The 19,734-nt window shown below is 39.2% G+C and overlaps 2 protein-coding genes across 29 annotated transcripts in view; one reads left to right on the top strand and one right to left on the bottom strand.

The window, feature by feature from the left end:
- The window catches only part of LOC141407713 (uncharacterized), a 198,551-nt gene that overhangs the window by 69,521 nt on the left and 109,296 nt on the right, over positions 1-19,734 (top strand). For 23 of the 28 annotated variants that reach the window (XR_012417952.1, XR_012417953.1, XR_012417970.1 and 20 more), the window contains one exon: positions 18,636-18,775. The gene's annotated coding sequence lies outside the window, so the exon portion shown is untranslated. Of the gene's footprint in view, positions 1-14,233; positions 14,482-18,635; positions 18,776-19,734 lie in introns of those variants that run through there. The other 5 variants (XR_012417961.1, XR_012417998.1, XR_012417960.1 and 2 more) reach the window with 2 other exon arrangements.
- Positions 34-15,627, bottom strand: GBP1 (guanylate binding protein 1). The gene is made up of 11 exons (XM_005542801.5): positions 15,456-15,627; positions 12,117-12,325; positions 8,906-9,033; positions 7,697-7,806; positions 7,235-7,431; positions 6,385-6,627; positions 5,301-5,581; positions 4,461-4,673; positions 3,597-3,699; positions 3,166-3,359; positions 34-1,180 (listed from the first exon to the last, which is right to left on the bottom strand). Exons 2-11 carry the CDS (start codon positions 12,304-12,306, stop codon positions 1,067-1,069), a joined length of 1,773 nt encoding a protein of 590 aa, XP_005542858.1. The 5' UTR covers positions 12,307-12,325; positions 15,456-15,627; the 3' UTR covers positions 34-1,066.

Genomic DNA, 19,734 nt, shown 5'->3' with positions numbered 1-19,734 from the left:
TCAGAAATAAGAAGCCTAGTGAAATACATTGTATTTTCAGTTCAAAAATAATTTTTAATTGCTATAAGAAACATCAGTCACTTTCCTAGGACTTTTGACACATGAGATAAAGTCTACACATACTAGGTAAACACAAGAGCATTATTAAATGGGTCAAAAATGTCAAAAAAAATCCCATATTCTCTTCTGGGGAAACTCAGCAAGATTTCAAGTATGACTGTTAAGAATTAGAAAAGACTAGCATAAGCTTTAGCATTCTAAACAATAAGTAATTGAATTATTTCAGTTTGGCTACACATCATCTTTTAAAGTCCATCTTTGCAAATTATACATTATCATAAATACAGTGTGTATTTGACATTATGTAACTTTGCTTAATCCAGTGTCAATTGTCTAATGGTCTAAAGTGTCCCATTGAAGTTATAATTTGGATGAACTGAACAAGAAGAAAAGTTTTCTTCTTTAGCCCATTTGTTTATCACTCAATTCCTACTCCTGCCCATGGTTTCTTCTATCTTCCTCTGGAGAACATCAAGAGATTCTAGATCTCTGTATAAGGTAGTTTGCTTTAGCTTGAAATAATCAGTGAGGAGAATACATGGGCAATGTCCAGAAATCACATTATTGCTTATAGACTGTGTAGCCTTGATCTAATGGATAACTGTACATTGTCTTCACTAAGAAGCTAGGGTGGTTGTCCTTGATATTGGGACATTGTAGACTTGGCCAGATCAATGCCCAGATATTTCCCAAGACTTTACCTAAGACTCTGCTCAGTATCCATTTGTCTACTGCTGGTCATCTGGAAGAATAAACTTCTCCTGAGTGGTACCAGCTTATGAGATTTCCTGAGTTGATACAGAGGTAAATGCATCTTTGTTGCACAATTTACAGTCTTTTTTTTTTTTAAAGGAAAAACATGATTTTGATCACTGTACTGCATGCCTTTATAATTTTGGTGTTATGATGCAAGATCTAATTGTTATCAAATGTAGTGACGCTTGTTCCAAATTCTAAAATTGTTTCAATTATGCCTTGGGTAGGGGTGACAGGAAGGCTCTGGTCTTTAGCTTATGGTACATGTCCTTCGTTGTCTCATTTTCTTCTGGAGATCCTGTATCTCATTTTGCATTTTTCTGCTTTCTGTTTGAAATCCCTCTTTTAGCAGTCGCTCCTGTTCCTAAAAAGGGACAAACGGAGGCTGAGTAAAGTGTAGCATCAGGCAAATTGAAATATTCTATCTGGTTTCCATATTCAATGATTTGTTATTTAATTTTCTCTTAAAATATTCTCTAGCCTTAATTTTCATTATACTTTTGCTTGGGCATCCAGGCTCAGGATTTCTTCTCCTGGGACTCCTTTACCTAAGAGAGAGTTTTAGCTTATACATTTTGCTATGTTTGATGAACCTAAATTACCAGCCTTGATTTTCCCCCCATTAATTGTATATAGCTTGGTGGGCAGTTTTGATCATATGTTTGGCTTCAACTCTTATCTATGCATTCTTTTACATACCTACCTATACATATGTTATTTGTCAGGTTCACGACTATGCCACAGGTCATGTTGAGGTTGGGAGGGCGTGGGCAGATGAGCAGAAAGACCATTCGGGGGGCCGTAGGCAGGTGAATATGATTTTATTCAGCACCAGCTCTTATCAACAGCTTTCTCACACTAGCTGTCTACACTGTCTGCCCTGCCTTGGCTGCTTAGCCCCGCAGCCCCCCACACAGCTATGCAGCCGGCTCTCCCCTGCCTTCCAGGTCAGCAGCTTAACTCTCTCTCTCTCTCTAGGCATGAGTGGGCTGAGCTGTGTCCTGGTTCCCCTCTGTCTGTCTGCAAAGACGGACAGTTTTGGCTTTCTCTTTGGGCACCAGCACCTGCACAGTGTCAACAGGGAATTATACCTTTTATAGACAATAGTGGCTTAGAGCCAAGTGATGGCCTTCCCTATGTTATGGCTATAGTGGTGAGCTTCTCTATGTTATGTCTACATGGCTATGATGACAAGTGGAGTTATATGCCTGTGCTCTAGACTCACTGAGTCATGCAAGGTGTAAACATCGTACTTTGGCTTATCCTTGATCAAAGCACAGCCATGTTCCTTACACTATTCTGTATATGACATAACACAGAAATAAGCAAAGTATCCTCAAAATCTCATAAGGTATATGAATCATGCATTAGGAAATTTGATCTAAGCTGCCACACCTTGGTGTCAGGGGTAGCCGAAGATAGGTAAGAAATCCGAGTGCCAGACTGACGACACTGAGTTTCTGCACATAGCTCACAACTCAAAACAAACTGGGAGCAGGACATAGAAAGTGGTCAGAATTAGCAGAGTATCACACAGGTGTGAGGGTTAGGAGCCTTTCTGCTCATAAAGGTTTTCATAAATTTAATTTCCTACTAGGTGTCACAGAAAAAAATAATCATTGTGGATTCCACTAAGTGATGAAGACAGCTCCAATGTATTTACTAGCTGTGTGAACTTAATTATTTATTCTTTTTGGAATGTTTGTTTCTTCTTTTAAGTAATAAGGATATAGTTCTTTCTTCATATGGTATTAAGCAAGAGATACAGATTTTTCTCTTTTTTTAGACGGAGGCTCGCTCTGTTGCCCAGACTGGAGTGCAGTGGCATGATCCTCGGCTCACTGCAAGGTCTGCCTCCCGGGTTCATGCCATTCTCCTGCCTCAGCCTCCCCAGTAGCTGGGACTACAGGTGCCCACCACTACGCCCAGCTAATTTTTTTTTTTTTTTAGTAGAGACGGGATTTCACCATGTTAGCCAGGATGGTCTGGATCTCCTGACCTCGTGATCTGCCTGCCTCGGCCTCCCAAAGTGCTGGGATTACAGGTGTGAGTCACCGCGCCCGGCCAAGATACAGATATTTTAATAATGCCTGGCAGATAATAGCTACCTTGAATTGAAGGACATACTGATAAATGACTGAATGTTACACAACTGCAAATAAAAATCTTTTAGTGACCAGACTTGGCAGTAGCCAGTTCAGGCCGGACAGACAGGAATTGAAAAGTACAAGCAAGCAAGCAGGGTCCTTCCCCTGGACTTCATGTTCTCCCTGCCACACTAAGTTTGTGATCAGGGAGAATGGACAGAAAACAGAAAAACAGAAACCTCGAGGTGATGCAATTAGATACCTGAAGTTTAAGAGCGAGGGTCCTCTCTTGCTCTTTCAGCAACTGGGCCCTGTCCCTCTCCATCTTCTCAGTCAGTTGTTTCAAGTGTTCCTGATAACTCCTCTCCTTCTGTTCCATCATCTGCTCATTCTTTCTTTGCATTTCCTGCAACATTTTTGCTGAAGCCTGTGCAGACTCAGCTTTCACACGTTCCACTGTGGAGGAAAAGGAAGAAGAAAAATTTGTGTGGGGTTATCTTGTTGCCTCATTCTTCCTTCTACACTTACCTGTCGTTGTTGTTGACTGCAGATGCCCTACTCAGAGACGACCTCAGCAAATAAGACACACCTTTGTGGATCCTGCTCTAGTTAAACCGTCTCATGTTTATCTAGTCAAGTTATTTCAATTTTTAGAGCTTTTGAGGCCATCTAATCTCTTAACTCACTCCTCACCTTCAATCTCCTTTTCCTTTTCTGTGAGAGTCTGGTCTGTCTGTAGAATTGCATCAGTCATAGACTCCTTGGATTTCAAGTATGTCTGCAGAATCTCTTCAGCCTTAGGACCCAGAGAACACAGAGTGAGCAGTAGGAAATGGCTGGAAGCAGGTGTTCCTGTTCGTCTTCCTGCCATCCTTTCCTCTGGGAATTCTTCCTCTTGACCCTGTTGTTCTTGGTGACCAAATTCCCTGTCCGAGTGACAGGCACATGCTCCTGGCAAGCTGATCAGAGCATCCTACTTAGCAGTCATTTTTAGTAGGCTAATATAGATACTGGGAAAAAGATGGTCTCTGTCCTGTTTAGATTAAGGGCTCTAAGTTTGGAACTGGTAATGCTGTGGTCCCAGATGGGCTGAGCCTGCTGGGGAATGAAGCCATCTTTGAGAAAGCAAATATCAGAGTGACTCAGATAGAGGGAGGATGGGAGGGAGGAAACTGTGGGGATTTGAAACCTTAGACCCACCTGTCCTGTAAAGCCAGTTTGCAGCCTAAATCAATGAATTACTATTTTTGTCTAAGCAGCCATCATTAGGTTCCTCTCTCTTGCAACAGGAAAAGCCCAGCTGTAATGATGACAATAATAACTTTGTGCTTCATCTGGTAATTGAATTTATAACTCAATAGTTAATTGACTGTACTCTGTTTGATGAGCACCTAGGACATATTTGGTATAACAGTCTCTTTGCATTTGTTATTGAATAAAAGCATGAATGTTATGCAAACAAAAAAGCACACCTGTGTGCAACGAGACTTGGTCACCTTGGTGTTTGTAGGAGGCAGGTCAGCAGATTTCCATAACTGACAGATAAATCTTGGTTACCTGTATCCCCTTCCTTGGTTCCTCATGGTACTTTTTCTTCAGGTCTTGTAGCTTCTGAATAAAGAGACGATAGCCCCCTGGTTTTGAATAAATTCCCATCTTCACTTCCTCTTCTAGAGGGCTGAAAATGTCCTGAAGTAAAGCTGAGCAACGACCTGATGATGCTTCCTGATTCTGTTTACAAAAGTCATCCCGCTTTTTTTCTAGCTGGGCCTTTAATGTAAAAATAGGAAGTAAAAAGAGTAACAGGGAAAAGGATGTGAGCTTGACCTCAGAATTTTGGGAAAGACTTCTGAAAATAAAAAGTCAATGACTCTGGAGAAACTGACAAGCTCCTCAGCAGGAGCACACTCTTCCTCCTGACCCCACTTTCTACTGAAGTCGCTTTCTTTTTGGAGGTGAGATTCAGGGCTGAGATTGACAGCTTTATGTCAACCGTTAGAGGAAAACTCTGCTTTTGCATATTGGACTGATGATTTCATATGGAATAAATGTGGCTGATCAGAAGCGTGTTCAAGATAATTAGGATAAAAATTTTCTTTGTGTTTGGCTAGAATATCAAATCAGTCTGAGAAGAGTGGGCAGGTAATTTTATTAGAATCTCTGGTTGTGCGTTATATGCATAAGTAAAGGGAAAATTATTCAGGAAAAAATGTTTTAGAACTTTGGGTCTGTAATAATACAATTGGTGCTTCTGATTGATGTGATTACAAATCTGTTGTTTTCACCATTATGGAAGCTGGGAGGAATTACTTCTATCAGAATAAATACTCGTTTTCTTTCCTTTTCCTACTTTGGCTTCCATGATCCTAAACCGTGTAAATTTGAGACAAAAATTACCGCTAACTCTTTTTGAAATAGATGGTCCACATCTTTGAAGGAACTCCTGATGAAGACTTCAATGGCCTCTCTCTCACTGTCCCTGTGCAGGTCCAGCAGCTCCTGGAGGGTTTCCGTGGGCAGCTGCACCTTCTGGCCCATCTGCTGTTCGTAGTGGGCAACAGCCTTTTGCACTGCAGCTGAGTTCTCTATCTGGGCCAAGGCCAGGACTGCGTTCTCCATGCAGGGCAGATCGCCACTGCTGATGGCATTGACATAGGTCAGCACCAGGCTCTCTAGACCTGCATATGGAAAACAAATGATAATGTTTCTTGTGGTAAAGAAAGTCTCTATTCCGTGTAATTCTGAGCATGTCAAATACCACCTATTTTTCTCACAGCATCAATGTCCTCAGTATCATCTGGAAGCTTGCTAGAAATACAGACTCTCAGGCCCTGTCCAAGATCTATTGAATTAGACTTTTCTCTTTCGTAAGATCCTCAGAAGATATGTATGTATACCAACATTTGAGAGTTCTTGTATTAGATTACATAGACTTAATTGAATGTTTGCATCCGTTTTAACCCCAAGCACCATTAGGGCAGGAACCATATCTATTTCATTTATGTCTATATTTTCAGTCTATTCTCAGTAAGCATTCGATCAATATGTATGAAACAAATGACACTATTCCAATAAAAAGGAGTCCTCCATTTGGATTATTTTATCACAGTATTGTTCAAAAGCGCTTTCTGTAATGCTGGAAATGTTGCATATGTGCTTTTCAGTGTGCTAGCCAATAAGTACATGTAGATATAAGTCCTTGAATTACAGCCGTGTGAATTGACTTTTAAATTTTCCCTATTTAAATTATTTACAGTTATGTTTACATAGGGCAATTTTAAGCAGTAGAACTTTTTTTCCTTTGGCCTTTTCCTAGACTGGAAATTTGAGTAACAATATATATTACAAACATTGGTGCCATCTAGAATTTAACAAAATATAGCAGTAGACTGGGATTTTTTCAAAGCTTAAACTAGGTGGAAGTTATTCTATGCTCCTCTAGTTTTAAACAATGAGCAGAAGTACTAGGAAGGGGACTTACGAGGCCCGTTGACCTTGATGCCTCCTGAAAGAGTTTTAGTTTTGGAATTGCTAAAGATGTAGGAACAGAAGTCTGCTACTTGTTGCACAAATTCGGGGTCCAGCTCTTCATCATGTAGTTTCTCAAGCTGGGCAAGCTTCTTGCGGTGAACGGGGCGATCAAAGACAAAGCATTTCTTCTTTGGGAAGAACTTCCGGATACAGAGTCGGGGCAGATTAAAATTTTTATCTTTTTCACTGGTACCTAGAGAAACGTAAAAAAATTATAAAATTGCCTAATATAAGTGTTTCTGTAAAGGGCCAAATAGTAAATATTTTAAGCTCTTCAGGCTGGGTGGTCTCTTTTCCAAGTACTCAACTCTGTTATTGGAGCATGACTACAGCTTTAGACAATATGTAAATGAATGGGCGTAGCATTATTCCAAGAAAACCCTGTTTACAAAGATAGCTGGCAGGCAGGATTGGCCATGATGTGTCTTGGGCTGTAGTTTGCCAGTGCTTGGACTAGCATACGGTTCATGTTTTAGTCTATGTTCTTTTAAAAAATATCTATTGTACTCCATACTCTATGGCTAAGTAGAAGATCACAAACCCTATGCAGGGAGATAAAATTAACCTAATCACAGCATACACAAAGGTGAAAGAACAAGAAACTTGTTCTAGAACAATGACAAATGTAATTTAAAATAACATCTATTAATCCGGATATTCAACAAGCATTAATCTCTCTAGGAATAGCCAGCAGAAGACATAGAAAACTGTAAATTTGGGAAAACTAGCAATAGTAAACTGAAAAATGATAATTTCTTTTGTTTTCTCATCCTCATTTATCAGTTGAAGCTCTCCGTTACCTTGCTTCAGCTTCAGGGAGTATGTCAGGTACTCATCTGCTGTGATGGGTTGTCCATCTGCTTCTAAGTCCAGGGAGAAATCTCTCAGTGTCCACACAAAGTCTGGGAAGAAGCTCACAAAGTCAGCTGAATCCTCATTCTCATTCTCATCAGGTGAGGATTTTGATCGGATTCGATGTGTCAGCTCTGTCACATAGCTGAGTAGCTAACTAAGGAAATGTGACAAAATGAACAGGGACCTCATCCCATATTAGTTCAACACATTCCCAAACCTTCCATTTTCCTTTGCTCCTAACCTAAATGTCATTTCTAAAGTGGATACATGGGATCGCTCCTCGTACTTGCATTATTTTTTGTTTTCTCCTCTTGAGCTTGATTCATGAGGATTCATAGTCAGGCAGCTTGTTTATGACTACAGGTGTCCCCTCTGACCTTGGTGCTGTTCTGGGTCACAAAGGATACTGCAGTTGGTCCATGGCCTGCTGGTTGATGGTTCCCATGCTATTGTACACGAAGGTGCTGCTCAGGAGGATGGCCAGGGCGAAGATCCAGGAGTCATTCTGGTTGTCACCCTGGAAGTCAAGACACACTGGAGTCAGGAGCAAGTTTCATCGTCACAGCACTTTCCAGAGTAACAGTAGTAAAACAATGTTCATATGTTAGAGGTTTTTTTTGTTTGTTTGTTTGGTTTTTTTTGTTTGTTTTTTTGTTTTTTTTTTAACACTAATGACCTATTAAAGGAAGACAATTCAAAAATTATTCTCAGTAGGATGTGGCTTTGGGTAGTTTTTTGACGAGTGTTTTTGGGTTACTATGATTCTTACTAGGTCTAATGATCATCAACAGATAATTGCAAAATTAAAATTCAAGGTTGGTGGGCATTTTAAGGCCTGAAGTACAATTTAAATTTAAAATTTTCTCTTTTTTTTTCAGTAACAAAATTCACATATAAGATTGATACTATTAGTTGCTATTTTATCAAGTAATTAATATGCACCTGAAATGTATTATCTTATTAAATATTCAAAATAATACTATGTGGCCAACATAGGTCTTTTCCATACATTTTGAAGGTTGGAATGCTGAGGCTAAAATAAGTCAATTTTCTCAGGCTACTGAATTAGTGACAGAATTTAAGTTTAAATACAAAGTCACGAGGCTTTAGCAACCAAATTTTTTTTTTTTTTTTTTTTTTTGAGACGGAGTCTTGCTCTGTAGCCCGGGCTGGAGTGCAATGGCCGGATCTCAGCTCACTGCAAGCTCCGCCTCCCAGGTTTAGGCCATTCTCCTGCCTCAGCCTCCGGAGTAGCTGGGACTACAGGCGCCCGCCACCTCGCCCGGCTAGTTTTTTGTATTTTTAGTAGAGACGGGGTTTCACGGTGTTAGCCAGGATGGTCTCGATCTCCTGACCTCGTGATCCGCCCGTCTCGGCCTCCCAAAGTGCTGGGATTACAGGCTTGAGCCACCGCGCCCGGCCTAGCAACCAAATTCTTAACTAAAGTTCTCTGCAGGATAAGACTCATGATACTGGGATTATTTGTGCTCCCTTTATGCATCTGTGTTAAACCCCACATATTACAGCCTATAGTTAATGGTTAATAAACAATTAAATGGTGCATAAAATATTCAGAGAAGAGGGGCTCACTCCACAATTGGATCCTTGAGTCTCACCTTCTCTACATCTCCCAGACCCTCGGTGTCCAGCAGAACTAGGACGTGGCCTGGCTTCTTGGGATGGGGCACACACCACATCCAGATTCCTTTAGTGTGAGACTGCACTGTGGAGCCCAGAGAGAAGCCTGCAAGGGAGAGAGGAGACCAGAGATGAAGATCTAGTAACAGGCAGTTCTGGCAATTGAAGGAAAAGGTAACATATTTAAGGTTAAGAGAGAGAACCGAAACAACAATCACTATTCACCTTACTTACTTACAATCAAAGAAATAGGAAATTCGAATATCTAATGCATGGAAAAATTCAGGAGACTTTCATGATAAAAATAATCAACAAAGTAAAAATAGAAAGTACCTCAACATAATAAAGGCCATATATTAAAAATCCACAGCTCACTTCATATTTAATGGTGAAGCATCATAGCTTTTCCTATATCAGGAACAAGAAAGGGTGCCTACTTTTGTTAATTGTGTTCCACAGAACACTGCAAGTCCTATCCAGAGTAATTATACAAGAAAAGCATAAAGGAGGTACCCTAATTGGTAATGAAAAAGTAAAATTATCTCTGCTGATGATAATATGTAATTTGTAGAAAACATTAAATATTCCACAGAAAAAGATTAGAACTCTTAAAACAATTCACCAAAGTTGTAGCATACAAAGTCAATGTGGAGAAATCAGTTGCTAGTGTAAAAAATAGAATTAGAAAGGAAATTCTAATTTCCTTTCCAAACAAAAAGAAAAGGAAATTTTGAAAACAATCCCATTTAACAGCATTGAAAGAATACACTACCTAGGAATAAGTTTAACCAAGCAGGTGAAAGACTTGTAGAGTGAAAACTTCAAACATCCTTTAAAGAAATTATAGGTGACATAACTTATTAGAAAGACATCCTGTGTTTATGGATTGGAAGACTCAATATTCTTAAGATGTCACTACTACCCAAAGTGATGTGCAGGTTTGATGTAATCCCTACCAACATTCCAATTACTTTGTATAAATAGAAAATCCATCCTAACTTTCATATGAAATTTCCAGAGATCCCCTAATGATGAAAATAATCTTAAAAAGGAAGAGCAAAGTTAGAGTCTCACAGTTTCTGAGTTCTGAAACATATTACAAAACCATGTATGGTACCTGTATAAAGACTGACATATAAACCAATGGAATAGAAAAGACAGCCCATGAATAAACTCTGACACATATGGTCGATGATTTCCAGTACCAGTGTCAAGATCATTTAATGAAGAAAGGAGAGTCTCCTTAACAAATGATGTTGAGGAAATGAGATATCTCCTTAAAAAGTTGAGCTGTTGGCCGGGCACAGTTTCTCATGCCTGTAATCCTAGCACTTTGGGAGACTGAGGTGGGCGGATCACGAGGTCTGGAGATCGAGACCATCCTGGCTAACAAGGTGAAACCCCGTCTGTACTAAAAATACAAAAAATTAGCTGGGCATGGTGGCTGGCGCTTGTAGTCCCAGCTACTCGGGACGCTGAGGCAGGAGAATGGCGTGAACCTGGGAGGTGGAGCTTGCAGTGAGCCGAGATCATGCCACTGCACTCCTGCCTGGGCAACAGAGCAAGACTCTGTCTCAAAAAAAACAAAAAACAAAAAACAAAAAGTTGGGCTGTTACCTTATAACTTACAAATATGAACTCAAAATGCATCAAATAACTGAACATTAGAGTTAACATTATAAAAGTTGTAGAAGAAAACAAAGGGTAAAAGTTTTACATATTGGATTTGGTGATTTTTTTTTTAATAAGAAACCAAAACTATAGACAATAAAGGAAAACATAGATTAGTGGGACTTCAGCAAAATTTAAAACTTTTGTGTATTAACGGACACTACGGACAGAGTTAAAAAAGGCATCACATAGAATGTAAGAAAAGATTTGCTAAACATGTATATGATAAGGGATTGATATCTAGAAAATATAAAAAAATTTACAAAGCAACGCAAATAAAAACCAGATTAATAAATGAACAAAGGACTTGAATAGACATTCTCCCAAAGAAGATATTCAAGTTACCAATAAGCGCATGAAAATATGCTCAATATCACTAGTCATTAGGGAAATGAAAATCAAAACCACAACGAGATACTACTTAACATCCATTCATATGGGCACTATCAAAAAAAAAAAAAACACTGAAAATAAAAAATGTTGGTGAGGATGCAGAGAAATTAGAACCCTTGTACATTTCTGTTGGGAATGTAAAACAGTATAGTAATTGTGGAAAATGGTATAGTGATTTCTTAAAAAAAAAAAAGTTAACATGGAATGACTGCATGAGCCAGCAATTCCCCTTCCGGATATATTCCTAAAGGAAGTGATAGCAGGGACTTGAACAGATATTCAGACACCCATGTTCCTATTAGCCTTATTTATAACAGACAAAGGTGGAAGCAATCCAAGTGGCCATTGACAGATGAAGAGATAAACAAATTAGTATACACGTACAATTACTAAGCCTTAGAAAGGAAGAGTTTTGACATGTGCTAACACACTGATGAACCTTGAAGACATATGAATTGAAATAAGCCAGTCATAAAAGGACAAATATTGAATGATTCCACTTATATGAGGTTTCTGTAGTAGTCAAATTCATAGAGATAGAATGTAGAATGATGGCAAGCAATGGGTTTATGTGGAGCTTTTGTTTAATTAGTACAGAGTTTCTGTTAGGCAAGATGAAAGAGTTCTGGATATGGATGGAGGTGACAGTTGTATAATAGTGTGAATGTCATTAATGCCACAGAGCTGTACACTTAAAAATGGTTATGAGGCTAAATTTTATGTTTATTTTTTACAACAATAGAAAAGAATATCCAATACAGACTGAAACATTTTTTCAACCTTAAAGATCACTGTAAACTCTCTGATATTGCATAAAAATTATAATAAACATTGTATAGTTTATTATAGTTATTTTTCTGTACACTAATTATTTTTATTACCGTCTTACTCCTTTCAGGAAAGGCATTATTTGTGCTTTTGAAAGGGAAACTAAGGTATCATGGAATAATTAATGAATTGAATCTTATCCCCTGGAATAGCATGAAGATAAGGAGCCCGACTGTGAATGGAAAGTTAGCTTTCAGTAATCATCCTCATCTCTTTCTCTCCTCACACCCTTGTAATGGATGCTGACTGTGTAGATGGACAGAAGGGACTTGGCAGATCTTTGCTCATGCCACTCACCCTTTTTCTTTCCAGCCAGCTTGTTCATCAGGTAGGATTTCCCTGTGCGATAGAGGCCCACAATCGCCACCACCACCACAGGCTGTGTAATGGCAGACAGGATCTTCAGAGCTTCTGGATTCGCCATCAGTCGCCCATTAGTGTTCTCAATGAGGCACATTGGGCCTGTCATGTGGATCTCTGATGCCATGTCCAGGGTGTTCCCTTGTCTGCAAGAGAGGAGGTGAAATAAATGAAAATTTCTAGTGTTTTGCAACTATAAGGGATAATCATAAGATTTCCCAGTATGGCCAAAAGTTTTGTGTGTGACAGCGAGAGAGATGAGGCAAAATCTGTATCATTTGAGAAAGTTATGGAAGTATAGTCAAAGTAACTCATTACAAAAAATGTTAGCATGACAGTGACTTATCAACACTCAACTACTCTCACAACCCAAATATTTCATTTAATTTATTGTAGAAAACTTTCTTTTTGGATTCTTATTAAATATTTTCACTAGTCAATTAATGGAAGATAGAATAGGATTTAGAGGATTTATTTTGCATCCTAGCTATTTGTAAGGAATTCAATATTGATTTACTTATTAATTCTTACAGTGAATAGACATCCAACACAGTGAATCAGTGTTCATAGTTTGATGTTTACCCTTAGAATAATTTTCAAAGATTTTTAAATGTGTTCCTTCCTCCATCTTCAACTGGTTATGCTTATTTCACTGCAATGAGGATTGACAAAGCTTCTCACAGTGCCATTCTGGAAGTGGAAACAATGTAACATACTTTTGTAAACTTTATAGAACTATACAAACATGTGAAATACATGGCTAGGGAACCTTCGGAGGGCTCTGAAGGGGCATGTCCAAGAGAAGTGCCATGAATTTTTTTTTTTTTTGAGACGGAGTCTTGCTCTGTCGCCCAGGCTGGAGTGTAGTGGCCGGATCTCAGCTCACTGCAAGCTCCACCTCCCGGGTTTACGCCATTCTCCTGCCTCAGCCTCTGGAGTAGCTGGGACTACAGGTGCCCGCCACTGCGCCCGGCTAATTTTTTGTATTTTTTAGTAGAGACGGGGTTTCACCGTGTTAGCCAGGATGGTCTCGATCTCCTGACCTTGTGATCCGCCTGCCTCGGCCTCCCAAAATGCGCCATGAAATTTCAGTTTCATTAGAGTCACGATAAGGTAGCCTCTAACTCAGTGAGGGTATTAATTCAAAATTGCAAATACTGAATGTTTCTCCCCAGATAATGCAATAAGAATTAAAAGATCAAGAGGCAGATAAAGAGAGCTACCTAGGAAGTTGTTCAAATAAAATATATTTCCAGCGATGCAGCTTTAGGATTTCTGTTTTGTTCCGTTTTCCATTTGGTAGGGTAGGAGAAAGAGAAACAGAAAGAGGAGGAATAGTAGGAGTGGAGAAGAGGAAGCTAAGCGGCTGGGAGTGTGTGTGTGTGTGTGTGTGTGTGTGTGTGTGTGTGTGTGTGTGTGTGTAAGAGAGAGAGAGAGAGAGAGAGAGAGAGAGAGAGACAGACAGACCGGAAGGCCATGAATGAGACTAGTGTCTTGACAAGGAATTCAGGGGAAGACTTTCCAGAAGGCAGGATCAAAGTAGTCTGAGTGCATGGAGAGGTTAAAGTAAGCAAAGATATTTTCTCTAGAGATGCATTACAGGAGAATTAAAGAGGAAACACGTTAGGCTCCACTCTCTACTAAAAGAAAACAAAATTGGAAGCACTTTAGTGAAGCAGTGGGGTTGAATTTCACTTCTAAGCGACAGGGCATCAGTGGGCACTAGGAAATTAGTGAGTCTGGACTATTTCTAAAGAAAGTAATCCATTCTGAAACAAAGTTCAAAAGCGTAATAAAAAGTATACTGCTTTCATGATGGGTTTCAGTTTTTTCTTTGTCTTTAACGGTGTCAGTGGGGTGCTTACTCTGCTTCTCATTTGCTCTTCTTTCCTTCTCATGAAAAGAACCCATTTGTAACTCTTTCCATTTCTTAGCAGCATAGAAGTAGGATTCAGCAAGCTCCATCACTAACAGTGGAAATGTAATCATGTCCCTAGTCAACACAGACAATGTCAACAAAGAGAAAGACTATCCTAGTGCATTTCAAACTCTCAGTTTAGTTCCTGTCTGCCGTAGTGGCACTTAGAGCCATGCTGCTTCTGATAACACCAGGATTTCATCTGACCTGTGTCCCAAATTAGCTGCAGCCTAATTTGGTCCTGGTCATTTTTAAGAAAAGGAACTGATTTTTATAAATTTCTTCCCAACCTTGCCACAACGTTATAGGCTCCACGTCCCTGAGCTGAGGTACTTCAGAGCTGGAGAGGAAGCAATAGGATCTGTGCTTTTCTCTTCAGTCCAGGTAAAGTTGTTTCTGTCACTTCTCTTTTCTTTCACTGGATCGCTAGACTTTTATTTTACCCCTCCAGTGTTGTGTAGCTTTCTGGATTTTCCTCAGTGATCAAATAGTTAGAAGTTAAGCAACAATTGTAATGGCTTCAGAGCCTAATGAAACTGAAAGTACTTCTTTCAAGGCACTGACTCAATAACCATAAACGCAATTTCTGGATTCTGCTAGTAGGAGGGTTTAAAGTGAAGTTTCAAGGTTTTTTGTTGGAAGAGATCTTAGAGACCATTTATTGTTTTAAGAACATGTCCATTAGGTATTGAAAAAAATGAAATGTATCTCAAGATTAGCTGTTTGAGAGTTGTAGAATGAGGAGGCATCACATTAATTTTTAGATATAATTTCCTATAACAAGAGACAATTCACAATGGAGCTGCCTATTCTTTTAGAGGTGCAATAAGTGAGGAAAGGGCATGTTTTACACTCTCATGAACACCTAGTCCCTGGCACTTAATGCCGAGCACAGAGTCAGGAGGGGGCTCCATGCATTGTACTCATGTTCCAGGCTCAGTGCTGACTGGTTTACATGAATTGCACTACTTAAATCTCATAACAAGTATTTCCCTATGATTTTGTAGAAACCAAGGCACAGAAAGACTTTATCAGTTATCTAAGCTCATAGCACTATGACTAATCTGAACCCAGGGAGTCTTGATTGCCCCTGTCTACTGGTGCTGTAGACAACACAAGCACTGTAGTGGCACTTAGGGCCATGCTGTCCCTGATAACACCAGGATTTCATCTGACCTGTGTCCTGCTTCAGGCTCATCTGCAGCCTAATTTGGTTCTGGTGATGTTTAAGAAAACGAACTGACTTTTATAAATTCCTTCCCATCCCTGCCACAACATTATAGGTTCCATATCCCTGAGCTGAGATCCTTTGGAGCTAGAGAGAAAGCTGATTAATGAGAAGTAGCAAAAGTTCTTACCTGTTCTTTTTCTCCTTAGTTCACGAGGAGTGGCTTCTAGCACTTCTGTGTCTCTCACTGGATCCTTGGACTAATATTTCACTGTTCCAACGTTGTAGGTCTGGGATTTCCTCAGTTATGTAATATTTAGAAATTTAGCAGATTTGTAATGGATTTAGAGTAATATGAAACTGAAAGTACTTCGTTCAAGTCACTGACTCCACTACCATAAATGGAATTACTGGAGTGTGCCAGTGGGAGGGTTTAATGATTGCTCAACCAAAAGTTTCAAAGTTTATTTTTTTGTTTGTTTGTTTGTTTGGGTTGTTGTTGGAAACCTTAGAAACCATTTGTTGTCTAACAAAATGTCCATTAGCTTTTGAATACAATGATACGTGTCTCATGGATTGAGTCAGTTTGAGAATCTTAGAATGAGGAGGCATCACGTTAATTTTCAGATACAATTTCCTAAAATAATAGACACACTCACAATGGAGCTGCCTATTCTTTGAGAGGTGCAGTACATAAGGAAAGGGCATGTTTAGCACTCTCATGAATGCCTAGCCCCTGGCAGTTAATGCCCAGCACACAGTCAGGAGGGGGCTCCATGTGTTGTACTCATGTTCCAGGCTCAGTACTGATGGCTTTACATGAATCACACAACTGAAAACTCATAATATTTCCTCATGGTTTTATAGAAACTGAGCACAGAAAGACTTTATTAGTTGTCTAAAATCATAGCACTGTAACTAATCTGAACCCAGGCACTCATGATCCCATACCTTCTTGAACTACTTCACTATGCTGCTTGTTTGCTAAGTGAAAAATTGTGGAAATATTTTATTTACAGGTTTTTTATTTTTAAATTCATTATAGTGTGATTTTATTTTTATAGATTGTTTTCTAAGAGCTGTTAGCATTTTGTGTCTAATTCAATAAAAACTTCTAACATACAGAATAAGTGGCATTATCTCTATTTTGCAGCAAAAACAAATAAAATAGTAAAAAGCCTGAGTGAACATTTCATTTAAAAAAATATATTTATAGTGATGTGGTTTCACTTTGTTGCTTAGGTTGGTCTTGAACTCCTTCCTTCAAATGATCCCCCTGCCGCAGCCTCCCAAATTGCTGGGATTATAGGTGTGAGCCACCAGACCCAACCTTGTGTGAGCATTTCTTTTTTTCTTTTTTCTTTCTTTTTTTTTTTCGAGATGGAGTTTCAGTCTTGTTTTCCAGGCTGGAGTGCAGTGACACAATCTTGGCTCACTGCAACCTCCACCTCCCAGGTTCAAGCGATTCTCCTGCCTCAGCCTCCCAGGTAGCTGGAACTACAGACATGCACCACTATGCCCGGCTAATTTTGTAGTTTTAGTAGAGATGGGGTTTCTCCATGTTGGTCAGGCTGGTCTTGAACTCCTGACCTCAGGAGATCCACCCACCTTGGCCTCCCAAAGTGCTGGGATTACAAGTGTGAGCCACCAGGCCCAGCGAAGTGTTTCTTACTTACACATTACAATTATATATTAGATGTATATAAAATGCAGATATAGTGTCTTTTCTCATTCACATTTTATAAAATAATTTTATCTAAACTCTTTCTATCCTTCCTTAACACTGTAGCTCCTTTATATTAAAACTACTTTAAAGTCTTTTACTTCTTAGAGCATAACATTCTTACATCTGTCAAAATTATTTGAACCATTTAAAATCTCTGCAAATTGTCCTGGAAGCATACGTCACAATGAAACATCTATTGAAGGAGCACTCCTACAACTCTGGTAGGAATAACAAGAGTCTGTGGCACTTGACCCTCAGGCCTTTTCATCCTCATTTTCAGTTCGAGTTGACAAAAGGTCCACTACTGGGGGCTATGGAAAGAAGGTGGGACTGCCTCTTCTCTCACATTCTAAGCAGGGATAACATATCCCATCAGGAGTGCTAGTCCACCAGAATTTTTCATCCCCTCCAATAGTGAGTTGTAAAGACGAAATTTCTGGTGAGTGTGGCCAGAAGTCAAGGGCTCCCAACCTCTCCCAGTCCCACTCATAGAGCAGAGGTTCTGTAATTGTCCAACAGGTTCTCCTTGCCTGTTGCCTAGGTAGAGCTGATTTATCAAGACAGGGGAATTGCAGTAGAGAAAGAGTTTAATTCACACAGAGCTGGCTGTATGGGAGTCTCGAGTTTTATTATTACTCAAATCGGTCTCCCTGAAAATGTGGAGACCCTCAGAAACATTTGGAGGACATTTGAGGATAATTTGGCGGGTAGGAGGTTGGGAAGTGGGGAGTGCTGATTGGCTGGGTTGGGGATGAAATCACAGGGCATCAAAGCTGTCCTCTTGCATGAGTTGGTTCCTGATGGGGGCCACAAGACCAGATGAGCCAGTTTGTTGACCTGGATGGCAATTGGAGAGGTCTGGAATCTTGTGGCCTCTAGCTGCATGACTCCCAGACCATAATTTCTAATCTCATGACTGATTTGTTAGTCTCGAAAAGTCAGTCTAGTCCTCAGGGAAGAAGGGGTTTTATTTTGGGAAAGGGCTGACTAAATTCCTTCCAATGTCAGTTCGGCCTATGCTCAGGGTTGAACAAGGACAGCTTGGAGGTTAGAAGTAAGATAGAGTCAGGTCAGATCTCTTTCACCTAATAATATTCTCAGTTATAATTTTTGCAAGAAGATTTCAGCTCTAGCTCGGGAATGGCAGAATGAGAAACCCTGGCCTGTCACCCTCACTCTGGTTCACTTGTAGGGTGGTTTTTCCATGTTGGGAGGGGCAATTGGAAAAGAGCAGAAGCCATCACCTCTGCCCAGTCGAATGGGTCGTGGCTCAGAGATATTTTCCAGAGAGAGAGAGAGAGAGAGAGGCAGTCCATAAAATCAGAGCTCCAAGGCTTTTCCCACAGAAACTGACTTTTTTGAAAAAGAGTGTGAACCAGGGGGAGATTCAAGCCTGGAAACAAATAAAATTTGCTACTGGATAATTGACTTTACAAGAAATACTATTAATAAAAGAAGATTTTCAGGCAGAAAGCAGATGACTCCAGATGGCAATACCCATCCACATGGACAAGCAAAGAGCCCCAGTAAGATAATTATATAGTTATAAAAGACAGTATAAATGCATGTTTCTTCTTATTTCTCTTTTTAACTAATTTTTATAAGACACTTATATAAAACAATATGTATATAATTGTGTTTCAGGCCCATAACATATAGAAGCGTGATATACTTAACAAGAACAGGACAAGAGAGGACAGTAGGAGCAAAGCTGCATTGGAATAAAGAAATGACAGCAGATGTTAACTTGAACCCCCAGGAATACATTAAGAGAACCTGAAACTGTAAGTTAATATAACAAGCTCTATACATTTATACTTTCCCCTTCAGCTTCTTTAAAAGACATAAAATTGTATGAATTAATTATAACAATATATTGCTTGAACATATATTTAACGCATTTAATAATATCAAAAAAGTGAGAAAAACTAGTATTTTAGACTTACAAGAGTAAAAATTGTCTCATTGGAACTGATTTAGCATAAATGTGAGATACATTCTCATAAATTATATATACGATAAGCTCTAGAGCAATTAGTAAGAAAATATCAGAACTCAAATCAATAACCTAATCTTTTACCTTAAGATGCTAGTAAATGAAGAGCAAACTGAATCTGAAGCTAGAAGAAAGAAGAAAATAATAAAGAACTCTGGAAATTAAGAGTAGAAATTAATGAGATAGAGAATAGAAGACAAAAGTAGAGAAAATCAATAAAACCAAAAGCTGTTCTTAGAAGAGATCAACAAAATTGGCAAAACAAAACTGTTTTTTTTAGACTGGCCAAAACAAAACCAAAAAACCCAACAGAAGAACAGGAGACTCAAATTACTAAAATCGAGAATGAAAAGGGGACATTACTTCTGACCTACAAAAATAAAAAAAGATTTTAAGGTAGTGCTATCAAAAACTGTATGCCAACACATTAAATTAGACATAATGGACAAATTCTCAGAAAGACTCAAACTACCAAAACTGCCCCAAATTGAAAGTGAAAGCAGGGATAAGCTCTTCATTTCTGGGAAATAGACTAGATGTTAAGAAAACTACTCTTTTCTGCTTAGTGCAATGTGTTGGGGACAGTTTTTGTGCCTTTTGTTTTATGTCAGACAGCTGGGAAACATTTTCTAGGAAATTTTTCATTTAGATGGTGGGGATGAGGAAGCATCATTTCCTCACTTTTCAGTTCACTTGGTTTGCAGTCTATGGAATCCTTCTAGTAGATAGTCACGGATCAAATTAATT

Source organism: Macaca fascicularis, chromosome 1 (assembly GCF_037993035.2).
Source record: "Macaca fascicularis isolate 582-1 chromosome 1, T2T-MFA8v1.1".
NCBI lineage: Eukaryota > Metazoa > Chordata > Mammalia > Primates > Cercopithecidae > Macaca > Macaca fascicularis.
Note: the sequence above shows the minus strand (reverse complement) of the source record. Positions and strands in the feature narration are given on the sequence as shown.

What these genes read in the sequence shown, in the direction of transcription:
- GBP1 (XM_005542801.5), bottom strand. Translation starts at nt 12,306, where the DNA reads ATGGCATCAGAGATCCACATGACAGGCCCAATGTGCCTCATTGAGAAC. An exon ending in GCTGGCTGGAAAGAAAAAGG is followed by an intron (nt 9,034 to 12,116) that starts GTGAGTGGCATG and finishes TCTCCCTTGCAG; the next exon opens with GCTTCTCTCTGGGCTCCACA. An exon ending in CTCCCTGAAGCTGAAGCAAG is followed by an intron (nt 6,628 to 7,234) that starts GTAACGGAGAGC and finishes ACGTTTCTCTAG; the next exon opens with GTACCAGTGAAAAAGATAAA.